At 44.3% G+C, this 26,403-nt stretch overlaps 1 protein-coding gene across 6 annotated transcripts in view; it reads left to right on the forward strand.

Moving 5' to 3' along the window:
• The window catches only part of C6H2orf80 (chromosome 6 C2orf80 homolog), a 78,046-nt gene that overhangs the window by 25,633 nt on the left and 26,010 nt on the right, over positions 1-26,403 (forward strand). For all 6 annotated transcript variants that reach the window (XM_029606377.1, XM_029606375.1, XM_029606372.1 and 3 more), the window contains 5 exons: positions 881-991; positions 7,943-8,024; positions 10,293-10,375; positions 13,746-13,833; positions 22,066-22,143. In XM_029606377.1, the coding sequence (XP_029462237.1) occupies positions 951-991; positions 7,943-8,024; positions 10,293-10,375; positions 13,746-13,833; positions 22,066-22,143 (372 nt within the window). In that variant the 5' untranslated portion in view covers positions 881-950. The remainder of the gene's footprint in view (positions 1-880; positions 992-7,942; positions 8,025-10,292; positions 10,376-13,745; positions 13,834-22,065; positions 22,144-26,403) is intronic.

Below are 26,403 nucleotides of genomic sequence, written 5' to 3' on the forward strand. Positions count from 1 at the left end.
GTGGTGGGATGGATGATTTAGCCAAACCTTTCCCGATAGCCCTTCTGTAATATTGCTAATGAAAATGTTGAACAGAACTGGATTGAGAACTGATCTCTGTGGCTCACCACTGGTAACCCCCCCTTTCCATGTTTACCACAACCCTTTGTTGCCTCTGTTCAATTAGTTTCTAATCCAGTTATTCATTTTTGGGTCCATACCTAGGGCAGTTTGTTTATAAGCTACCTAGTCACTCAGTCTTTGCTGGAATCAAGTACACTACATCTAGAGCTCTCCCCTCATCTAACTGTCTAGTTACCTAGTCAAAAAAATGGATTAGATTCACCTGTCAAGACCTAGCTCTGATAAAACCATGCTGCCTCAGATCTTGTAATCCATTGGATGCACTATCCCTTGTTTTAGCAGTGAATCCATTAATTTATTCACCACAGAGGTTAGACTAATTAGCCTGTAGTTCTGTCTCCTTCTTACTTCCACTTTTATAGGAACCACAAGTGCCTTGCTCCAGTTTTTTGGAACCACTCCAGAATATAAAGAAGCATTGAAAGGGCTGTGTTTTGTGATTTCATATAAAGATCATGGTTAGAAGTGGGATTCTAACCATGGCAAGATCTCTAGCTTTAAAAGTAGGATTATACTGATGTGAGTCAAAAGTGACTAAGATACAAAATGACTCTCTCCATGTTAGCTCGATGGTATATTAAAGTGTCCCAGAAAACAATTTATTTCCTATTTTAAAAGTTTTGTTGCCATTGTGTTCCAATGAGTACATTATTGTAGTCTATATATAGTGACGGGCCATTCTCCTGAAATGATGGGAGAACCAGTTTGTATGTGACTCACTCATTTCATTCCCTATCTTTTTGTTGCTTTTTCTTAGTGGGCATAGCAAGTGGCTCACGTTATACTGCTGGCTACAGGATTTTGATACCTGGAAGTGTCATACATTCATGGAAAGAAAACTCTTAAAAAGAAAGATTGGAAAACTCTTGTAAGTACTGACTGAGAGTGACTGGATTTGTCATATTGATGAGACATGCCATGATATTTAAAAGATACATTATTGTGAATAATCATAAAGCTTACACTATGCCTGCTGCATGTATGTAACACACCATGGCAATTGAACTTCTGAAGGAGCAATTTAATGAATTAAATTAAAACATGGTGCTTTGGTGGCAAGTGCTGTGCACTAGCATGGGGAAGGTCCCTGATTCAATCTCTGAGTCGGGTTTTATGCTCCCCGGGTCAGCTAGGGATCCTGTAGAGGCAATGTTCACAGCCCCCGGGAGAGGGAGAGGTCATGAGTAATGAGTATTTCTTAAGGGAGACACCTGAAGCCAGATTCAGAACCCATGATTGTAGGATTCTGGGAGCAACCATGTTCTAGCCCAGGACCATTAATGCAATGACCAAACTAAGACCTATAAATTTTGCATGAATAGTGCCTGTGATAACAAAAAAAGGGGTATGGGTAGGTAATTTTTTTAGATACTACAATATGCACTAAATTTATTGAGAGAAAGAGAGAGAGACTGTTTAAAAGGGTCTCATACTAGTCAACTATTTATACCACTGTAGGAGGTGCAACTAGTAAGTCAAGGTGAGGTTTTGGTGGTGGTCTAGGGTTTGGGGGAAGATTTACATGCACAGCCAGATGTACAAACAACACAGTACACATCAGTGAAGATTTGATGTGATTTGGAGTGAGGAAAGGTACACAAAGATGAGATTTGTACAATGTACTCTCGCCCTAGCTTGATAGCAGCTAGGTAGAGAGTGCATCATGCTAGGGTGAAAGTACACTGTACAAATCTCATCTTTGTGTACCTTTCCTCACTCCAAATCACATCAAATCTTCACTGATGTGTACCTTGCTGTTCGTATATCTGACTGTGCATGTAAAACGGCCCCCAAACCCAAGACCACCTCCAAAACCTCACCTCGAGATAATATGCACACAAAATACTAATTTTTATCTTTTTTTTCTTTCATTTTGTGGTGCTCCCGAAACAAGCTGAAAGAGACAATTTCGTTGCCATTGTCTGTTTCATTTAAAACAAATGCACATCCCTAATAAATACTAATAAATGAAAATTAAAAATGAAATGAAATGAAATGAAAAAAATGCCTGGGTAGTTGTGAATGAAGGTTCATGGTGCCAGACACCAGCCCTGGCTCTAATGGAGATGAAGGTACAAAAAGGCAAGAGGAAACCCCCACAATCCCCCTCCCCATGTTTTATTTTAATCAGCAGTACTGCCATATTTTCATAAATCAAAATACCAACTTACCTTTTCAGATCATCTGAAGAATCACCTATTCCAACTGGCAGAGTACTCTTACCCAGAGATTCTCTGTTTGGGTTTCTGTGCTTCACCCTGCTGACTCCAGCAGCCAAATCAGCTTCCAAGTCCCCCTCCTTCCAAACTTAACAGGCAGGATTTCAATGGCAGGATCTGTCAAAAATGCTCTTTGCTGCTGTCTTGCCTCAGCTCTGAAGTCGCTGTCCACCACGGCACTGGCAGCACGGCTCTTCCTTAGTTACCCTCCTTTCTGGGATCGAGGCTGCTCCTCTGCCTGTGCACACACAACCGCTGCCCCTCAAGCGCTATCGGGGCCTGGAGGTATCAAAACTTGCTGGCTTCCTTTAGCTCCAGACCTGATGTTGGATGGGGGGGTGGGCAGGGAGCAGTGCCCCCTCCCCCAGTTTGATCTCCCTACTCTTTTAATCCACCACAAATGATCACATTAGTATTTACATAAATAATCCCCTGCCACACCATGCTAAATGGGAGAGTGGGAGAGGGAACAATTTTTCATGTGAGCTTCCTTTTTTGTGGATCTGTTCTCACTTCATCTTGGACCCAAATCTGATGTCTTTTGCACCCAAAGATATTTTATTTCTCTTATAGCAGCTTAACATTTTTTCTGTCCACAACTATTTGTTTAGGAGGGTAATTTTCAAACAACCCATATAGCAGTACATTCCACATGCAGAGCTTACCAACTGCTTTCAGAGTGAACTTTCATGTGTAATTGTGCTTTGAAAGCACTCAGGTAATTGGCAAAGCATGCACGCACATTCACTCACATACAGTTATGCCCTCCTCTTATGCACATATTTTACAAAATCAAACAGTATGAACATTTATTTAAGGATTTATTTATTTATTTATTTATTTATTTATAAATAAATCTATAATTTTATAATAAATTTTATAATAAATTTATAATTTATAATTTTATAATAAATAAATTTATAATTTTATAATTTATTTATAATTTAATTTATAATTTATTTTATTTATTTATAATTTATTTATTTATAATAAATAAATAAATAAATAAATTTATATTTTATTTATAATTTAAATTTATAATTTATTTATAAAATTATAAATAAATTTATAATTTTATAATTTATAATAAATTTATAAATTTATTTATTATTTATTTATTTAAGGATTTATTTAAGGATTTATTGTTATTGTTCAATGTTCTTTGTATTATGAATGTATTATATGTTATTGTTCAATGTTCTTTGTAAAAAAAACCCTGATCTGACTTCCCAGACCAGGGCTATCTTTTCGTTCCATGTAAACCGGACTGATTTGTATTGTATACAGGAATTCCGGTATATAAAAATTAAAAATAAATAATAAATAAACATAAGAATGCCTCTCCTCTTTGCATGTAACACTATGTGAGAAACTGAGTTATGCCCAGTTGTTTATGCACGTGTTATAAAATCCGGGGTCGGCGCACGCAAGGGGGTGCACACTTATGCACCTTGCACGTGCCGAGCTCTAGGGGAGCCCCGATGACTTTCCCCGTCCCCTCCAAGGCCGCTCCGAAATCAGAGCAGCCTCAGAGCGAACTTTCCTTCCACCCCCCCCCCCCAGCCCTACCTAAATGACCCCCCTATCTTTATTTTATAAGTTGCACCTGCCGGCCAAGTGCCGGCGCGTGATCCCCCAGCAAGGCCGCTGTGCCGGAGGCCTCAGTCCTGTCCCTGCCCCTTTTTTCAAGCCCTGGGACATACGCGTAACCCGGGGCTTGCGCGCGTCGCCGGGCCTATGCAAAATAGGCTCAGCGCGCGCAGGAGTGGGTTTAAAAGGGTTACGCGTATATATTACGCCCGTAACCCTTTTAAAATCCGCCCCATATTCTGTGAAACCAGTCCAATTTTTATTCTGTAGGCAAGGTATTTGAGCAGCATCCCAGTTAACGTAGAGGCATGATGGTGAAAACTGCTACTTAGGAAGAGTTTTTTAAAATAGCCAGTACTAACTTCTCCACAGAAAGTAGATGAAAATCAGAAATAAGAATGGAAAGGTGTACTCCATAAAATTTCTAAAGACAGCTTCTGAAAGATGAGTTTTCTTTGCAAAATTCAACAGAGAAAATGGAATTTCTTTGCACGTGCTCAGACCTTTCAGTGGGAGGATATCAGTGTCGCTTGATCCAGATGCCAACTATAGACTAGTTAAAAAAAATGCACTTTGATTGGGCCTCCATTCTGTCTACTTACCTACGACTCCCGCCTCTGTTCAGGCCTGGCTGCTACCTCACACAGGCAATGGTTGGTTGCTATAGTTACCAGACTCACTGCAGCACTTTTCAATGTGCCGTAGACTTGAATAGGAAATATAATTGATGGAAATGAAAATGTTTGTTTAAAGTTGTGGGTTCCTTCAATTCGTTTTGGGGTTCCACAAATGAAAAAAATAGTCTGTTTCATTTTACCCATTCATTTCAAACAAATGTATATTCCTAGTGTATGTGTATGCCAGATTTGGTGGGAGGCTGGCGGTAGGGACACTTTACCCATACCATCCTACCCCATTGCAATCCAGATTTTGCCTTCCTGATCTCAGATTCTATAATCCAGATCTTGGAATCTCTTATCCTTTCTACCTCTCCCTTCTCCACAGAGGCTGGAATCACTGCCCCCAACCCCTGATTCCAGATCCTCCCTCTTCTGATCCCCTTACTTAATGCTAGAACTTCCTTCTCTTCTTCTCCAACCCAGATTCCCAGTCCTTTCCCTCTTATCTTCTTCCCTTTCCTCATTCTTCCATATCTTCCATTCTCAGTCTTCTGTCCTCACTTTCTTCTCCTTTTACTTTCTTCTCACCTCATTCCTGGTCCTCCTTCCTCTTCTATCCCCACCCCTGGTCCTCTCCCCCTCTCCTTCTCCTCGAGATCTTCTCTATGTACTGATGCTTGAGATCCCTTTTCCTCACTCAAAAGAAAAATTAAATAATTCAGGCAGAAGCAAGGTTGGAAAACTTTATTTTCAAAATATAAAAGATGGAATGTTTGCCAGTGGGCTCAGAATTTTCTAATTCCTACGACAGAATCTACTGCAGGAAACTGTTTGGCTGTACCTTAGACCTACTCCTTTCTATCCAAACTTACAAAGAGTGGAGGGTGAACAGTGCCTACAGCCAGCAAAAACCTGAATCTGTCACTGCCCAGGGGCCCATAGGGATTTTTCTGAAAATTAATTATGGATGAGTTCCACCTATACACTTTTGGGATGCTAAAATGACTGATAATAGGTTAGAATCTGCCCAGTAAGTCAGTGGCCAAAGGCAGAAGAATGCTAGGATGCATAGGGAGAGACAAAACCAGGACCATTACCATGCCAAGCAGCATCCTGGGGGGGTGGAGGAGAGGGTGGGGGAGTCATCCTAAAATGTTGTGGACAGGAGGGGAGTCCTATGACGATGACACCCATTGGGCCTTTTCTAATGGCGCAGCTGCACAGATGCTTGCTTCTACTACCACCTGTCTCACCCATCTCTTCCGACGACCCTGAACATAACCATTAGAGAAAAAGAAGTTGATAATGCCTCTCTTTTGATCATTGGTGAGACTTCACCTGGAGTATTGTGTCCAGTTCTGGAGGCCATACCTCCAAGAGGATATAGACTGAATCGAGGTGATCAAGAGAAGGGCTATTAAAATGATGCAGGCTATGAACCAAAAGCCCTAGGAGATAAGATCTTAAATATGTATACCTTGAGGAGAGGAGAGATGGGGTATATGACTGACATATTTAATCATGCCATTAATCATGCCATTTTTACATAGCATTTAATTTATTTGTTTACCGTTTAACCGTTTATTCTTTCCTATCTCTTCCTTCTTATCCAAGTTCTGCTACCCTTGTTATTTGTAACTGCTCCTTCGATCACCACAGTTCTAGTTGATGTATTTAATGCACTCCCGTTTCATGTAAACCAGCAAGATATGTGCTCATGATTGCCGGTATATAAAAACCTTAAATAAATAAATAAATAAAATAAACATATTTGAATGTTTCTACGTTATAAAGCACAGAAGACATACCTTTTCAGTAGAAAAGAAGTGTAGAACAAAAGGTCATGGCATGAGGCTCTCAAGAGGTCGATTCAGGAATAACATGAGAATATTATTTTATGGAAAGGGTGGAGGATGAATGTAATGGCCTTCCAGTGGAGGTGGTAGAGGCAAAAAATGGTAGAGGCATTCAAGAAAGTGTGGGATAAACACACTTTATCTATTTTATTTTATTTTTTTATCTAGAGCAAAACTTTTGAAAATAGGGTCTATTGCATTTTGCATGCAGGCTCTTATTCGGAATCGACTATTTCCCATTCTGGTCCTATAGAAAATAGCCTGAGCTGAATAAGGCCCTTAATCTAAATTTAAGACTGAACAGAAAGGGAGGAAACTAATGTTCTATCCGTGAGCCACCTTTTACAAAAGTAAAGAGAGACTACCTTGTGCCCTTTGTCCAATACAGAGCCTGTGTGGGGCATAGCCTCCTTTAATGAAGACATTTCTTTTGGGCCAAGTTTATTCTCATAAGCACGCGACACTGCTTCCATACTTTGTGATCTTTATAATGTGAATATTATGGGGAAAATCATTGAAACTGGGTGTATTGCTGCAAACTCTGTAGGTATTTTCACCTGAGGGGATTGTACCAAAAATCAAAGTAAAATTAAGTCAGTATTTTTGCTTTAAATATTGCCCCCTTAAAAGTATCCATACACCTGCTTGTGTGGGTTTTTCTTGTTTTGTTTTTTTTTTTAAGGAAAAACACCAAGTGTGATTTTTGAATATCCAAAACTACACATAGTTGTTTCTTCTAACCTAATTCTGCTTCTTACCTACAAAATATGCAGGTAGAAGTATGAGGGTGGGCAATATTCAAATAGCCCGTTTCCACAAGTAAAACAGTGCCTGCATTATTTCTCTCTAATGTGTAAATATAATAAAGATGAAAACCAGTGTAATATGGGCATTACCTAAATAGTGTAAGGACCCTGCTCTTTAAATCTTTGTTAAATCAACATAACCTCCTTCACCCCATTCCCTAATGTTTGTTTATTTATTTATTTAAAGTTTTTTTATACCAGTATTCATGGAAACATCATATCGGTTTACATGTAACGTGTAACAGCAGGGAAATACATTAAACAGGATGAATGCTGAACTTGGCAGGGTATATAGATGAAAGTTAACAAACTTTGGGCCTTATTTTCTAATGCTATCGCAGGCTTGCGCTAACAGCTAGCGATAGCTAGCGAAGGTAGCGCACGCTACCTACATCGGGGCAGAGTCGGCCCCGGACGAGGAGGAGTCGGGGCGTCACTGGGGCCGACTCTGCGAGGACAGTGAAAGAGTAAGGGCCTTTTCGCTGCCTATTTCGCGCCCCCCTGTTTTGGCCCCCTGCCCCTTAATACCGCAGTTTTCTAAAGTACCGCAGGCCTGCGATACTTTAGAAAATGAGGCCCTTTGTTAGAGTCAAACATTGCATATTTTAAATCAGGAAAAAGCCATAACATTTCAGTTAGTATTTACAATTAGTTAGTTAACGAGTAGTTACCAAATGTTATTGTTAGCATCTCAAAAATAGTGTTAAATTCTGCTTTCTTATTTTAAGGAGAGAATATGTTGGCACTACACTTCGGGAAAATGAATTTGACCCTAGAGGAGGAAAGCAGAGCACTTTCCTGGATGACATGGTACAGTAGACAAATAGTTTATAAACTGTTTATTGACAGAAAGAAAACAGTATATATTCAATACATTTTCATCACAGGAAATTATAGAAAATTCCCAATGTAAATACAGTGGGGCGGATTTTCAGAGCCCTGCTCGCGTAAATCCGCCCAAAACCGGGCGGATTTACGCGAGCAGGGCCCTGCGCGCCGGGAAGCCTATTTTACATAGGCCTCCCGGCGCGCGCAGAGCCCCGGGACTCGCGTAAGTCCCGGGGTTCTCGGAGGGGGCGTGTCGGGGGGGCGGGCCCGGTCGTCGCGGCGTTCCGGGGGCGTGTCGGCAGCGTTTTGGGGGTGGGTACGGGGGCGTGGCTACGGCCCGGGGGCGTGGCCGTGCCCTCCGTACCCGCCCCCAGGTCGCGGCCCGGCGCGCAGCAGGCCCGCTGGCGCGCGGGGATTTACGTCTCCCTCCGGGAGGCGTAAATCCCCCGACAAAGGTAAAGGGGGGGTGTAGACAGGGCCGGGTGGGTGGGTTAGGTAGGGGAAGGGAGGGTAAGGTGAGGGGAGGGCAAAGGAAAGTTCCCTCCGAGGCCGCTCCGATTTCGGAGCGGCCTTGGAGGGAACGGGGGGAGGCAGCGCGGCTCGGCGCGCGCAGGCTATACAAAATCGATAGCCTTGCGCGCGCCGATCCAGGATTTTAGTGGATACGCGCGGCTCCGCGCGTATCTACTAAAATCCAGCGTACTTTTGCTTGAGTCTGATGCGCAAGCAAAAGTAGGCTGATCGCGCTTCTTTTAAAATCTACCCCAGTATGTATAAATGCACATATAAATAACACCATCAGTATAGTGACTTCTGTCATATGATTTTATCTTTTTGTTTTCCCTTGCACACCACACACACTCACACACACACACTCATATCCAATTGTAAGAAATCAAATTAAGTATGTTTCCAATCATGCCTTTCATACAACCCTCGTAAGGTTTCACATATTTCAGATGGGATAACTAAGAGAAAAGCTTTCCGCTTTACCATAAATTTCTTAAATTCCCTTAGAGATAATTGCCATAAGACATGCTTCTCCATTTGAAAAGTTTCTGTTATCAGTTTAAACTATAATTCCACTATAGGTACTTCTGTGACAATCCAATTTAAGAAACTACATTTCTTAGCCATCAATAATGATATATCTATCATATTTTGAGGGGTATTTGCAATAGTATAGTCCATTTCTGGTATCCCAAAAACCGCCATCAGTGGACTAATTGTCAGATTGATCTGAAAATTTTGATTTATCTTCTGGAAAACAGCTGTTCAAAAAGTGAATATTTTGGGACATTTATATATAAAATGTAAAAAGTACCTTTGTCCAATTCACATTTAGTACAAATATCAGAATCCATAAGTTTCATATGATAAGGTCTAACATTATCAAAATATGCAAAGTTTAATATTTTAAAAAGCATTTCATGGAGACATCCATCTATACTAACTTTGTACAAGTCAGACTAAAGATATATATCATATCTGTCACTTGCAATGCACCTCAGACCAGTATACTCTTTGAGACTGCAATACCTCCTCTGACATGTAATTACATGTGAGACACATGGATTCTCACAGGCACACAAACATACACATAGGCTCTCACACAGACACACACACATGCATAAACACACAAGCTCTGATACACACATGTTGTCAGTGACTCACATACATACACACATGGCCTCCTGTTGTCTTCGGGCCATGGTGGGATGAGCTCCACCACAGCCACGAGCCTGCTGAAGTCTTCAAGCTGGTCCCGCAGGCCTTCCTCTATGGGAGGGGGGGGGGGGAATGGAAGGTGTGTGCAGGCGTGTGCACACGCAACCGGAAGAGAGGCCTTTCTGATGGTTGATGGAGGCTTGAGCGCTGGTGGCTTGCAGCCTCTCTGCTTTGTCAGCTGCCGTGGCCACGCAGTCTCTCCTGCTGCCACCAGCTCACCACCTCCCTTGGGTGTGCTGCCCCATGCAAATGGATGGTAGCCACACTTAGTCACGCCAGGCCTCATTGTAATTTAAATAGGGCGCCAAATAACTGTCTAAATAAATGACTTTTTTCATGCATCAGCAGCTTATGAATCGATCTTTCTATTATGTATCACTTTGCAATTATTATTGCTTTGACAGCTTGCAAGTGATAAAGTACTGTAGTTTATTAGCTATATTTGCAGAGTGATTCCCTGGTCATATGACTGCCTTAGTCCATCCCTTACTTTTTATAACTACGCATTTTTTCCTTTTTCAGGCTCATTATGACCTCGCCATCGGTGTGGCTTTGACTTGGTTAAGTGATTTAGAAAACCAAAGCTCTTTTGCAACAGGAAAAAGGTGAGTGCTAATCTAGGAATCGGTGTTCTGTAACACGTGGCGGCCCTTAAAGAGACAGCGTGGACTTTAGCTAGGCCGCTCCTCATTCTTTCCAGATAACACTGTTCTGTGTGCATTCAGACACCATCCTGATTCCATTTCATTTCTAGGTCACAAATAAGAATTATATGGTTATGATTTTTTTTTTGTCGTCTATTCTACTGATCAAACAAGCATCATGGATTTCTGATATTAGATTGAGGTAGTATGGTTTTGCCTTGTTAGTTCACTTCAATACACATTTAAAAAAAAGTCAAACAAGTTACAACTAGTACATTTTTATTTATTAAACACATTTGGGACTAGTTTACAGCCTCTACACAACAAAGAGCCTCAAAAATAAACCACTCAAACACAGAGCTTGTTGCAGTTTCCAGTTCAGTTTTTCAGAGGTAGGATTTTTATTGTTTGAGTGCTGAAAGTTAGTGCTGTTTTGGTATGGGAGGTTTACTATATTGCATTTGTAATTCATTTTACTCATGACTTTTTGAGGGCCAAGGCCACATCTAACGCACATTGGGGTAGATTTTAAAAGAAGCGCGATCAGCCTACTTTTGCTTGCGCATCAGACTCAAGCAAAAGTACGCTGGATTTTAGTAGATACGCGCGGAGCCGCGCGTATCCACTAAAATCCTGGATCGGCGCGCGCAAGGCTATCGATTTTGTATAGCCTGCGCGCGCCGAGCCGCGCTGCCTCCCCCCGTTCCCTCCAAGGCCGCTCCGAAATCGGAGCGGCCTCGGAGGGAACTTTCCTTTGCCCTCCCCTCACCTTACCCTCCCTTCCCCTACCTAACCCACCCACCCGGCCCTGTCTACACCCCCCCTTACCTTTGTCGGGGGATTTACGCCTCCCGGAGGGAGACGTAAATCCCCGCGCGCCAGCGGGCCTGCTGCGCGCCGGGCCGCGACCTGGGGGCGGGTACGGAGGGCGCGGCCACGCCCCCGGGCCGTAGCCACGCCCCCGTACCCGCCCCCAAAACGTTGCCGACACGCCCCCGGAACGCCGCGACGACCGGGCCCGCCCCCCGACACGCCCCCGACACGCCCCCCTCCGAGAACCCCGGGACTTACGCGAGTCCCGGGGCTCTGCGCGCGCCGGTAGGCCTATGTAAAATAGGCTTCCCGGCGCGCAGGGCCCTGCTTGCGTAAATCCGCCCGGTTTTGGGCGGATTTACGCGAGCAGGGCTCTGAAAATCCGCCCCATTACAATTAGGGATGTGAATCGGGCTTCGGACGATTGAAAATATCATCAGAAATCGGGGGCACCCCCAAAACAATAGGAAAACCCCACGATATTGTTCATGGGGGTTCTCATATCGTTTTGGGGGAGGGCGGGAAAAACGGCACACAAAAATAACCCCTAAACCCACCCCGACCCTTTAAAACTAATCTTTTAGCTTCCTCCACTCTCCCGACCCCCCCCAAAAAACTTTTTACAGGTACCTGGTGATCCAGTGGGGGTCCCGGGAGCGATCTCCCACTCCCGGGCCGTCGGCTGCCACTAATAAAAATGGCGCCGATGGCCTTTGCCCTTACCATGTGACAGGGTATCCGTACCATTGGCCGGCCCCTGTCACATGGTGGGAGCACTGGATGGCCCGCACCATTTTTAAAGATGGTGCCAGCCATCCAGTGCTCCCTCCATGTGACAGGGGCCGGCCAATGGCACGGATACCCTGTCACATGGTAAGGGCAAAGGCCATCGGCGCCATTTTTATTAGTGGCAGCTGACGGCCCGAGAGCGGGAGATCGCTCCCGGGACCCCCACTGGACCACCAGGTACCTATAAAATGTTTTTGGGGGGGTCGGGAGGGTGGGGGAAGCTAAGGGATTAGTTCTAAAGGGTCGGGGTGGGTTTTTGTTGTTTATCGGCTCGGGCACAGCCAATAAACAAAACCTCGATTGGGCCGGACGAAAAAAAAAACACGATGTGAATCGGAACCGGAATCCGAACCGATTCTGGTTCCGATTCACATCTCTAATTACAATAGGTCTAATACCATATAGGTTCCTAGTATCTTATTTGTTGAAAATGAACACAATTATAATTCCCTGATGCATTTCACGTGTTGGGACATTTAGGATTACAATATTTACAACACAAGATAAGTTCTTACGGTGACAAATTTTATTTACAAAAACAAAAAAACATCCAGAAAAGATGGATGGTTGGGAGCAATGATTATTTACAAAGCAAAGAAGATATTTATACCTGTAGTGCTTATTATGAGGCCCCTATATTAATAACTTATAGTTTATCTTGACATTTTGACATTTTAAGTGAATGTATAATCACTGTATTATTTTGACATCCTGCTAAAAGTATAAAATGGGTAGAGACAGTATACATTTTCTTGCACTGCACACGTACTAACACGTGCCTATATTTGGAGCAGAAATACATTTTTTATAAACCGTGCAGCTCATGGCACACGGTTTATAAAATACTATCATTAATCTCCACCCATCCACTTACATTCGCAAATGGTATTCTGGGAATAGCTTGAAAGTTGGGCTTTTGTGTGCAGCTCTTCAGAAGAATGGAAACCGAGTACAAGTGCAGACAGGTTGTCTCCTCTCAGGAGCAGTGGAACACCTTTCTGGCTGGGTCCGCCCTCTCCCTCTGTCCCCCTGCCTACAGCCCAACAATCTCTCTCTTCACTTACCCCAGCCCTCTCTCTTCCCTTACCCCAGCCCTCTCTTATTCTCTCTTCCCCTCCATCTTTTCCCCTCCCATACTGATCAGAGGAAGGAGGAGGAGGAGTGTATCCGCCGCCGAGTCTGACTCCTGCTTTGAACCGAGTGGCAGTTCAAAGCAGGAGTCAGACTGGGAGCTGAGGAGTGGAAGAAAGGTCCTGGTTCCCTGCTGCTCTTCTCCTCTTTCTGCTGAACAGAAGCTGCCTATGAGACCCAGCCTCAGGTCTCCCCCAGAGCCTATCAAGCCTGCGGGAAGAACCGAATTTTGGTCAGGCCATGGCCCCTGTGACCCCGTGTCTCCTCCACAAACCCCATTTCTTGTGGAAAGCTCAAAAATCATCATTTCTGTAATAAAATATTGCCTGTTGCATCTAATTATAGTAACCCTGCACGAGAACTGGAATCTAGGAAGCAGAGGATCAAGCTCTTTGTAGGGCACCATTTTAAAAACTGTTAAGTAAATAAATAATAAACAAACGTAACTCTTCCTTCCTTTTAACAGGTGGGAGAGAGAAAAAGGGGAAAAAAATGGATAAAGTGCGTAGCTTGCTGGGCAGACTTGATGGGCCATTTGGTCTTCTTCTGCCGTCATTTCTATGTTTCTATATTTCTATGTTTCTTTTACCGTGTATAGGACACTGCCCGTCATTGATGGATGCAAATATCCTAACCGCATGGAGAGAGAAGCCATGATTTTATCATCTTTTGCTGGGATTTTAATGGTAAGAAAGAAGTGAAACGCTGAGCTATTCTCTCCGGAATGTATTGTTCATTGTTTCAGTCTCTACCTGCCTAAGATACACCAACCAGAATAAACACTAGGCTAACTTCTGAAGCTTTCCTTAAAGAGAAGACAGAAGGGAGAGACTGTCTTCAGCAGATCATGTAACATAGACTGATAATAGAAAGACTAGGGGGCACTCCATGAAGTTAGCATGTGGCACATTTAAAATTAATTGGAGAAAGTTCTTTTTTACTCAATGCACAATTAAACTCTGGAATTTGTTGCCAGAGGATGTGGTTAGTGCAGTTAGTATAGCTGTGTTTAAAAAAGGACTGGATAAGTTCTTGGAGGAGAAGACCATTATCTGCTATTAATTAAGTTGACTTAGAAAATAGCCACTGCTATTACTAGCAATGGTAACATGGAATAGACTTAGTTTTTGGGTACTTGCCTGGTTCTTATGGCCTGGATTGGCCACTGTTGGAAACAGGATGCTGGGCTTGATGGATCCTTGGTCTGACCCAGTATGGCATGTTCTTATGTTCTTATGAGCTGTGTCTGAGCCATTTGCTCTCAAGGGAAACATTCAGTGGCTTTAGCTACCATAGAAATGGCACTATGACAACTAAAACAAAACTTCAGTCATGTTTATGTATTACATAAAATAGTCGATGGTAAATAAATTACATATATAGAAATCCAATAAGACTTTATCAAAGGACAAGGGCTAAGGCACTCATTCCTTTGGGAACAGCAGGTTCATAGTGCTCACAGTCAGCCCATTCCAGGTCAGAATATTCCAGTTAGCTTTCACATATATTACAAATACTATCAACAAGTTCAGCAGGTTGCTTCCCAAATACTCAGGGCTACAGATCTTTCTCATCCAGGATCCACAGCACAGCTCTCAGCCCTCAAGTTACCTGAGGACTAATCAGAGTCCTCAGGAGTAGTGTTGCAGGTCTGGGCTGCAAGCAGGTTTGCAATCATCAGCTTACTCTGCTGCTTGTGAACAGACCCACCCTATGGCTCAGGGGACGAGCTCCGGCCCTCCAATAGGGAAGACTCCAATTTTGAACCGGGTATGGCTCCTGTTCCCCTTACACCTGCGCACAGGGACGGTAAATTTCAAACCAGCGCGTGGGTGCATGTGCCCACGCCCAGGGACGCAGCTATTTTATAATTTGCACTCGCATATGCGTATGTGTTATAAAATAGCCTGGCCGCATGCACCTGTGCACCAAATTTTAAGTGGGCGTGCAAATCTCACTTCTACTGCATAAGTAGGGGGATTTTAAAAGGAGCGTGTCCTGACGCCATTCCAAGTTTACCAGTCCGTCCACCAGTTCACCCAGGTAACAACTAGGTCCCCCCAGTGTGATAGTCTACATTCCCCCCAGTTATCCCAGACCCTTAAACCCCCTCAAAAATGGCTCAGTCCTTTTATTTTATAACTTATGTATCATCCATAGCAGAAGGAAAGTTATGTGGCAGGGGATCTCGGTGCGCACCGGGGTGCATAAGTGTTTACACGCACATCTCTTGGCTAGGCCCTGAAACTGACCCTCCCCCACCCCCATGCCCCGCCTGTTTTTGGAAACTTTTGAGATGTGCATGTCATTTATTTATTTTATTTATTTCATTTTATATACCGGCAACCGTTTGCCTATATGGGTGCTTTTTAAAATACGGTCGGTGCGCGTACACCTGACTTTTGCGCATCTCCTAATTTCGGTGCATGCCGGGCTTTTAAAATTCACCTTTAAATATTAGCCTGTACACTAAGGGGTAGATTTTAAAAGAAGCGCGATCAGCCTACTTTTGCTTGCGCATCAGACTCAAGCAAAAGTAGGCTGGATTTTAGTAGATACGCGCGGAGCCGCGCGTATCCACTAAAATCCTGGATCGGCGCGCGCAAGGCTATTGATTTTGTATAGCCTGCGCGCGCCGAGCCGCGCTGCCTCCCCCCGTTCCCTCCAAGGCCGCTCCGAAATTGGAGCGGCCTCGGAGGGAACTTTCCTTTGCCCTCCCCTCACCTTACCCTCCCTTCCCCTACCTAACCCACCCACCCGGCCCTGTCTACACCCCCCCCTTACCTTTGTCGGGGGATTTACGCCTCCCGGAGGGAGACGTAAATCCCCGCGCGCCAGCGGGCCTCCTGCGCGCCGGGCCGCGACCTGGGGGCGGGTACGGAGGGCGCGGCCACGCCCCCGGACCGCCCCGGGCCGTAGCCACGCCCCCGTACCCGCCCCCAAAACGCTGCCGACACGCCCCCGAAACGCCGCGACGACCGGGCCCGCCCCCCGACACGCCCCCGACACGCCCCCCTCGGAGAACCCCGGGACTTACGCGAGTCCCGGGGCTCTGCGCGCGCCGGGAGGCCTATGTAAAATAGGCTTCCCGGCGCGCAGGGCCCTGCTCGCGTAAATCCGCCTGGTTTTGGGCGGATTTACGCGAGCAGGGCTCTGAAAATCCGCCCCTAAGACGGCAATATTTCCACAGGCGCATGGGTGCACATGGGCGCGCATTCGGCCTGCACCCAGGGGCACAGCCATTTTATAACGTATGCGTGTATATGCTCGCATGTTATAAAATAGCCTGAACAAGCACATGTGCGTGCAATTTTCAGTGGACGCATGCCTATGCGTGCAAATGTGGCTTCTACCACATAAGTGGGGGGATATTAATAGACATGCGCACTGACGCCATTACCAGTTTTATCAGCTCATTCCCAGTTCGCCCAAGGCATAGAATTTTCAAAACCCCCCCCTATATTAATAGCCTCCATTTTCTCCTCTTAGCCCTGACCCTTTAAACCTCGCCAATCTTTATTTTATAACTTGCACGTCATCCATAGCAGAAGTAAAGTTAGGAGGCAGGGGACCTCCGCTGTGTGCCTGTGTGGGTAAGAATTTGTGCGCTAATTTCAAGATAAAAATCCAGGAAGGCCCATGCCCCGCCCAGATCACACTCCCTCCCCGCCCCTTTTTTTAAACTGTTCATTTGTGAGTGTAGCAGCAAGTACACACGTATCCAAGCAGTTGTGAAATCCACTCGGCACGTGCCGGCCCAACTTGTGCACCTATCTCCCAGTTTGGGTGCGTGCCGGGCTTTTAAAAGTCACCTTTAAAGCCATTTAGTAGGCAAGGGGACTGGCATGTTATCTGCTCAGGTCCTATTGTGCATGCTAAAGGGGTCCAATTGACATTAGCATGATAAATTAGCATTTACCTGCATGTAAAAAAAGGAATGTAATATGTGGAACCCTGTTCAACTTGTGCTTTCTACTACCGCCCTCCTCACCATTTCTCTAAGCAGTGCCACAGGTCCTGGTTTCGGTTCTGCAGCTCATGATGATATCCGTCTCCCTTTGCCGTTCTTCACAATTCGTGCCAAGGATGCTTCCATCCCATTTGCTCCTTTCCTTCCTCCTTCCGCCCCCTTGTGCCTTCCTTGAGTGCTGCTGAAGGAGAAAAACTAATAAGACATACACTTTGACCACTGTGTAAGATTAAACAGATATAGTTTCTGAGATCACAAACTTAATAAAATGTATTATACAGTTAAAGGTAAACTGTAATATTTACAGAATATAAAAATATATAAGCAATCATAAATACAATTAAACACTTTTAATGAATTATACATTTTAACAAATTGCAATATTCTAGGTGACCACTTGAGGTCACAGCAATGCTTTACAAGAGTGAAATGCTATTCTCCTAGTGACCACCAGAGATCATAGTAAAATTGAAAGTAGGTCAGGCCTGACAGGCCTGACAGATCAAAAGCTGCCCTCCTGCTTTGTGTGTTTTTTCTGGTAATTAGTTCTGCAATCAGGCTATAGCAGCTGTCACTAAAACAAAGACATGCTTCCGCTTGATCCAGTCTTTAGAATGACAACTAGAATGAGTCAGGCAAAATTCAGGTGCACATGTCTGTGTTTATGTCCTTACTGCCCTTCAACCAAAACCTATATATCTGTGTCTGGTATGTTCCCTGTCGCCAGACAAATGGATAAATTACTATTTACCTGATAATTTCATTTCCTCTAATGAAGGCAGGTCAGTCTCTACAAGTGCATTATGCACTTCTACCAGCAGATAGAGACAGAGTAAAAGCTGACATCATGGATATATAGCCCTACCCTGACTTCAGCCCACCAGTATTCTCTGAAAAAGCTAAACCCTGGACAAACTGAATATACTTGAAAATGATTATTAACAATCAATCAATCATGCTCCAACCAATAGGGAACAGTGAGCTCAGACAAACAGTGAGCATTTACTGAACTGAGGAGCTGGATAAGTCACTTACCAGTCCACCAATGAAGAGCAGAAACAACACTCTGCATCGTCCGCACCTAAAGGGTGAACCAAAGGCAAAACTCAGCAGCCGAGGGTGGGTCAGAGATTGGCCTGCCTTCATTAGAGGAAAGGAAATTCTCAGGTAAATAGTCATTACTCCTTCCTCTGCACTCAGACAGGCCAATCCCCACAAGTGGGATGTACCAAAACTATTCCCAAACAGGGTGGGAGGCTGCCCACAGTCCAGTTAATACCGCCCACACAATTGCGACATTCTCCTGAGCCCAAACATCCAAGCCTTGCACACACACACACACACACACCCCCCCCCACACACACACACACACACACACTCTCCCACACCCTTTGCAGACACACACAATTAAATTATGCATTTATAACAAATTTTACATGAAAAAGAACATTCATGAGTACAGTCTTCTGAGCCAAAAAATCATGTACAACATGCATATTATATTTACAAGCATTCTTGTAGTGCCAACCAGAAAATTCTGCAAAAAAGACACTTGGAGCTCCTATGGAATTAGACTTTTTGTAATGCATTTTTGATGTGAGCTTGGCCCTCAGAAAGCCATGAATAAACAGAATTACCATTACAATACAGTAAACCTCCCATACCAAAACAACCCAAACCGCCTTATCTATGAAAAGGCAACACTGCACTTATTATACCAGGCCCTAGAACACCAATAAAACTCTTATAGGAAACCAGTCTGCTTTAGATCCTTACATAGAAATTACATGCCAGCAAAATACCTCACCTCGGTCACATATGCAGAACACCTGACCCTGACCAAATATAGAATAAAGAGATCAGAACATATCAACAGAAACGTGCTGAGAAGAACTGAACTAGAACCCACAACAAGCATCTATATACAGAGCAACAGTGGAAAAATAGAAACATTACCATTCTTCATAAAACATTAAATACAATCAAGAAATATGAAACAGTAATCATAATAGTAAAGGTGTATAAAAGGATTCTTTATTGGAATATGCCCGACTCCGGCCGAGTTTCGCTCACGCAGGAGCTGCCTCAGGGGCTGTTCCAATGGTATTTTTCATAAATCACACTTCAATGTGAAAGCAACACGCTGAGGTAGATTTTAAAAACATACGCCCGCGCATACTTTTGTTCGCGCACCAGGCGCGAACAAAAGTACGCGTATCTTATAAAATCCGGGGTCGGCGCACACAAGGGGGTGCACATTTGTGCAACTTGCGCGCCGAGCCCTGCGCGCGCTGCCCGTTCCCTCCGAGGCCACTCCAAAATCGGAGCGGCCTCGGAGGGAACTTTTTTTCTACCCCCCCCGCACCTTCCCTTCCCCTACCTAACCCACCCCCTCGGCCCTATCTAGACCCCTCCCCCTACCTTTATCGGAGAAGTTACTACTGCCTCCGGGCAGTAGTAACTTACGTGCGCCGGCGCGGCAGGCCCCAACACAGGCTGCTGTGTCGGGGCACTCGGCCACACCCCTGGACCGCCCACACACCTCCCAGACACGCCCCCGATCCCTAACTGCGCCCCCTGGCCATGCCCCCAACCGCCCCTTTTTGCAAGCCCCGGGATTTATGCGCGTCCCGGGGCTTGCGCGCGCCACCGAGCCTATGTAAAATAGGCTCGGCGCGCGCAGGGAGGTTTGGGGTAGGTTTTCGGGGGGTACACATGTATCTTACGCGCGTACCCCTTTGAAAATCTACCCCTTAGTGTAGATTAAAATTCTTGAGGAACGAAGTTTTATCATTGGCTTCATTGAAAACTCCAAAGTAGGTTCAACATATTACTGAAAAACCTGTTTCGCACGATCAATAGATATGTTGAACCTACTTTGGAGTTTTCAACGAAGCCAATGATAAAACTTTGTTCCTCAAGAATTTTAATCTACACTAAGTGTTGCTTTCACATTGAAGTGTGATTTATGAAAAATACCATTGGAACAGCTCCTGAGGCTGCTCCTGCGTGAGCGAAACTCAGCCAGAGTCGGGCATATTCCAATAAAGAATCCCTTGATACACCGATCACTACCGTTTGTTCTGCTTTCTAGCATCATTGATCGGCTTCCGCTTTGCCTTTTGGATCATAATAGTAAAGACATTTTCATAAAAAGAATATTTCAAACCAGTTAATGAATAGAATATCGAGAATTTCCCAAACACAAAAAAAATTTAAAAAATCCAATTTAAAAATGTTCTATTCCCCCCCTCCAAAAACTTTTTTTTCAAAAGAGCAGAATCAAATTCTACCCAATAATTAAAACTAATGATTTAAAAATCTGCTCTCTATACCTGGGATCTGATTTCCAGTCACCCTGAGATTGTTGTGGATTGGGGGAGGTAGGGCCACATAAATGTTATCTTCTCTCTCACACACATGCACAATAACACATTCATTCTCTCACACACTCCCTCTCTCTAACATACACCCCCTCCCTCACCCTCACAGATACATTATGTGTGTGTGTGTGCATACCTCTGAGAGCCTATGTGACACATAGGCTCTCATGGGCACAAAACATACACAAACACACAAGCTCTCACACAGACACATTCACAGGCACACAGGTTCTCACAGAGGCACACACAGAAGCTCTCATGCAGACATACATAGGCTCTTATTCAGTCACACAAACTCAGGTTTTCACACAGACACACACACATAGGATCTCCCACAGACATATGTACATGCACACACAAACAGGCTCTCAGACACACCCAGGCTATCACTCATTCACACATACATGCAAACTCACACACATGGTCTCCTGTTATCATTGAGCTGTGGTGGGATGAGCCCTACCACGGTCCCGTGGGCAGGGCCAGTGCAAGGGGATTAGGCGCCCTAGGCACCTTCTGACTTGTGCCCGCCTCCCTTTGGTCAAGCCACCGCTACCACCCCCCCTCCCTCACGGACTCATTGCCTTCCCACAGTTGCAGCCCCAAATCCTACCGAGTGTGTGGTTTTCTGGGCTGCAAGCAGATTGGGCACTGCTTGTGGCCCACCAAATCTCCACTCCTCTTTGCCACTGCTCGCAGCCCCATATGGCTCGCGCCCCCTAATGCTCAGCACCCTAGGCCCAGGCCTAGTTTGCCTGGTGTTTCTGCTAGCCCTGCCCATGGGCCTCCTGTCCTGTTGTCTTTGGGCCGTGACAGGATGAGCTCTACCATGGCCTCCCACCGATCTTCCTGCTTGGGGGGGGGGGGGGGGAGCGGAAGCTGTGCATACTCACGCACGCATGCTCATACCCGGAAAACGGGCCTCTCCTTTGGTCACCGGTATTCTCTCCTTCTTCAGCCGTCAGCTGGTTAGGCTACACCGGCAGCCCACGGTCTCTCCTGCTGACGCCAGCCCACTGCCTCCCCAGGTGTGCCATTCTGTGCAAATGCACGGTATGCACACCTGGTCGCGCCAGGCCTGAGTTTTAACAACTTGTTGTTCTGGCATACGGTGAAGAACTACTTTCCTTCTAGACTCTTGGTACTGAACCACTGTTTCTCAGCAAGCCACATTATGAAGAAACTACAGCTTAAAATGCCACAATCAAATGTTATCTTAACCATTTAAAATCCAATTAAAAGCCCCTTAATTTTGTATTGTTTTGTAAATATTTGGTGGTATACTACCAAAAGTGTCATGTGGGGATTACAGTATTGCATTAAAGCAGTGTTTCTCAATCCTTTCCTGGAGTCACACCTAGCCAGTCGTTTTCAGAATTGCCACAATGAATATGCATGAGATAGATTTGGATATACTGAGTCTCCAATGGATATCCTGAAAACTAGACTGGTTAGGTGTGCCTCCTGGAGAGGGTTGGGCAACACCGGGTTAAAACAACACAGTTGTTGATAATGACAATATCTCAATTTAAAAAAATGTTTAATATGAATTATGTATTTTTCAGAACAGTATCCCTGTAGAGGAAGTTCTGGGAATTTACAACAACAAATCTCAGGTTACACATTTTAACAGTTCTGCAGAGGTAAGAGTTTTTATAGATTAACAACTAACCTGTGGATGAATAATGTATAAACGAAAAAGCAAGGGTTTATCTTTGTCTTTCGAACAAAAGGTGGCTCTTCAATTAGACCCTTTCTAACAATTTTTGATTATTACACACTCAGAAGTGACCTTCAAAATAATTCTGGTTCCATACTGGTTAGAGCAGTTAAATATTTGCAGGATGTGTATTTAGGTTCTGTTTGACCATATTAGGATATTTACTTGACTTTCATATAGTATCTCTGTGTCAGGATGTTTCTTATGTATTCTACATTACTTACTACTACTTAACATTTCTGTAGTGTGCTAGGCTTTAAAAACAGTAAAAGTATGATCCCCAGTCAGGTTGACTAGTATATGACTATTAAGAAGAAGCCTATTGCTAGGTAGTATAGGTCAATTTTGATTGGCTATAGGCAAGTAAGAGGCCTCCTATGTGCTGGAAGTTAGAGCTGAGTTCTAATGCATGATTCATATTGCCATATTCAAGAAATAAATAAATATGTCATTATTTTAACTCAAAAAGAAGCTTATTAAAATAGTAACATAAAGAAATTTAAGGTCTCCCAAACCTGGCACCAGACTATACATGGGCACTAACTATCCACTTCATTTATTATTTCCTGTTAATGATGCCAATCGGATCTGTACCTGGATATTTTTACCCTTTGCGGATAATGGCATTACTTAAAATTGTAGCCTCACTGTCCTAGCCCAGACTTTTTCACCTTGCACCTAAAGCTGAGAGTGCTGCTGAATTAGTGTTCACAGCAATATAAATTATGGTGTTTTCTTATTGACATAAAATTGAGAAACTGTTTAGTAAATGTGACCCCATATCACTTTGGGAAGGGGAGGCTGAGCAAGTGTTTGTCTGTTGAGCAGTTAAAACAGCAGTCAAAACAGAGAGAGTAAGGTTAGTTAAGTTAGTAAACAGCAAAAACCACACAAGATGCCTCTCTGATGACATCTTGATGGATAAGGAGTAAAGAGCAGGCTGTGTTCAGAGGCAAACAAGAGAGGACAACAACAAATATTTTTTTCTTAAATAGATGGAGGCAGGGTAGGGTATAAATTGTGGTGGAAGATCAGATCACCACTTTTCAGGTGATGAAATATCCATGTCTCAGAGTAGAAAACCTATGTGGCAGTAGTATTCATTCATTCAAGTTTATATTCCACAGCTTCCATGTGGAATAGCCAAGCAAACTTCAGGCTGGAGACATGTACCACACTGACTCTAGCCTTCTTTCTTAAAGATTCCACTTTATTATAATGCAATGTCATCTTCTTACGTCCAGCAGTATAAAGTCACAGCTTCACTTTAAGACAGAGTTGTGTCAGGAGCTGCCTTCTTGTGGAGATGAGGGGCCTGTCTGCTCCTAGCTGGGCTCACACCCATATTCCTGCTCAGCAAGGTCATCCCCTCCTCTCTCACTGGCTTTTAAGGTGGGCCAAGCTAGATACCTGGTCTCACACAGCTTAAAGAGGGGTTTAGGGACACTCTACACTACAACATGCTGTTTGGGATGAATTACATGCTTTACATTCATAATATAAAATCAGCATAATAAATCACATATACAAATTAAAACCAATAATATAACATAAATACATAACTAAAACTAATATCTTATAAAATTACATAAAACCACCTGAATTGCTGAGCTGCACTTATCCCTACTGTTGAAATGCCTGACCAAAATAAAATGCCTTTAATCTTCTTCTATAATCCTTCAGATCCGGGTCATTCCTGAGCATATCTGTAAGGGCATTCTACAATACTGATGCCACATAAGAGAAACCCCATGCTCACATCTTTTGGAGCCTATACTTATGTTATGAGCAGACAAGCACTCGAAAATGTGAGCCCCTGTGCTGTGATGCGACTGGCACAACCCAGGGGCTGGCCATGATCTACGCCGCAGGCAGGTGAGCACATCCAGGTATGGGCTGGCTGGAATAGGTACACTCGAAGACTTGGAACAGGAACTAGGAAAATACTCTTGACTTGGAGCAGAAATACTTAGACGTCCAACATGCACCAGGAACTGAGAACCAGCAACCCATGCTGGTCTCTGGGGTAGCCCTCTGCCATTATGAAAGCCCTTTCAGACTGCTGCTTGGAAGCAGTTTGAGCATGAGGACAGACGGAAGCAGAGGACTCGAAGATGATTCTGGAGATGTGGACAAGATGCTGGAGACTTGGACATGGTTTGAAGACTGGAGCATGGCTTGAAGATGGACACAAGGCTTGAGACAGGTACATGGCTGGATGGAACTAGATGAGGGCTCAAGACTTGGAACAGGCAGGTAGCTGGAACAAGAACTCTGGAGACCATGGTCAGGACTCAGGAACTCAGAACTCAAACTCAGGAACTTGGACTAGAAACTCAGTCTCAGGAACTCAAAAGAGACTCCAAAGATTTAGCCAGGACTCTGAAGACTTGGACTGAAGACTTGGATGCAGGAACAAAGACTTGGACTGAAGACTTGGACCCAGGAATGAAGACTTGGGCTGAAAACTTGGACGCAGGAATGAAGAGACCAGGAATAGAAGACTACATGAAATAGGAGACCTTGAAGGATCAGTAACCACAGGACATCCTTGCGAAGGCCTGGAACAGGGGAAGTGGCTTTTTAAAGGCCCAAAGCAATGACATCATCAGGAGGGACATGGGGATTTTCCTGCTGCGGTCCCTTTAAATTGTGAGCAGAGGCGGTGTTTCAGGCCACGTAGGAAGCAGGAGCGGCATTGGGTAGGTGAGAGGTCACACAGGAAGCAAGTAGCAACGGTGGCAGCAAGGCTGAAGTGGCATCAGTGGCACAGGTAGGGTTGCAAGCGAAATCACAACAGTACCCACTCCTCAAAGCCCCTCCCTCCAGCCTCTTCTCTTCAGCTTCAGAAGGGATCTAGGTAATGTCTTACCAACAGGGGCTTGGGGGGCAAACACAGGATCCAATGACACTTTGTTTCAGGAACTGGAACAAGGAACCATATTGGACTGACTGAACTAAGACATGGCTACAGGCTTGGATGAAGAACGTAGTGGAAGCTTGAACAAAGACATGGCTGTAGGCTAACAATTTACAACATCCAGGAAACTGATCCAATTCTTCGGGTGCTCACTTCATTGTTGCAGGAATGAGGATAAATTTAGGATTATTGTCCTCAACCTCTCAGGCAATAACAATGTTTGATTTTGAAAAGAATCATTATTGCATTTTCCTGCAGCTGGTGCTGTATGGGTCCATAATAGATGGCCAAGCTGGATTGCAGGACTAAAAACAAATTGGCTCCTGGGTGACCAATGGCACTGGAGAACTTAAGGGCACAGCTATAGACCTTAGCACTTCCTGAAGGGGAATAAGTCCAGGGGTTGCTGACGTCCAGCTGACTCAGGTCCAGATTTGTGATGCATTTGAACAAACAAGTGGTACATGATCATGCAGCTTGGGGCTTGCGATGAAGTGAATGTCTGCACAAGATTCTCTGCTGAAGGACCGTGGAATCAGTCGCCAGTCATGAACCAGGATCGAAAGGCATCAAGATCTGCTGGCTATAGAATGGTTTAGAAAGAGGGCTTACTCTTTGGTTCTGTTGTCCATGAACGAGCAGGCACACAAATGACAATGGATTCTGTTCTATATAGTTGAAGCACTGGTAGGAAGGTAGATGAAAAGCTGAAATTGGCTTCTTTTCACTTCTAATGCACACATAAGAATCGGCCTGAACAGTACTAATTATTCTCAATGGTAGAGAGGTGGTATCTGAACCAATAATGTACTTAGCGTAACCATCTCTTTAACAGTCCTTGCTTCCCGCTCCCATACAAGGCACAGGTGGAAACGGGAGTGAGGCCACACGCAGGGCCCTCCTTCAAGCGGAATTGCAAAAACTGACATATCAGGAACAATTAATACATTATGACTTGACGATCTTAAAACTCTACTTACAGTTTGCTTAATAACCAAATGTGCCAAATTACAAGTATTATCCACATAAAGCAGTTTGTGAATAACTACAACAATCTGTGGGGCTGACGCAATAACCTGCACGTAAATATGTGCGTCCATACTGAGTGCCCATTTTTTTAATGCACGCATAGCCACGTTACCTGGGCACTTGATGCAGTATGGTAATGAGGTGCCACACTAAAAAAGACCTGCTAGGGATCAATTGTGCATCCGTAGCGTGCCCTTGGCATCAGGCACCCAGGAGATGTTGCTGTATGCACAG

Source organism: Rhinatrema bivittatum, chromosome 6 (genome assembly GCF_901001135.1).
Source record: "Rhinatrema bivittatum chromosome 6, aRhiBiv1.1, whole genome shotgun sequence".
Classification (NCBI taxonomy): Eukaryota; Metazoa; Chordata; class Amphibia; order Gymnophiona; family Rhinatrematidae; genus Rhinatrema; species Rhinatrema bivittatum.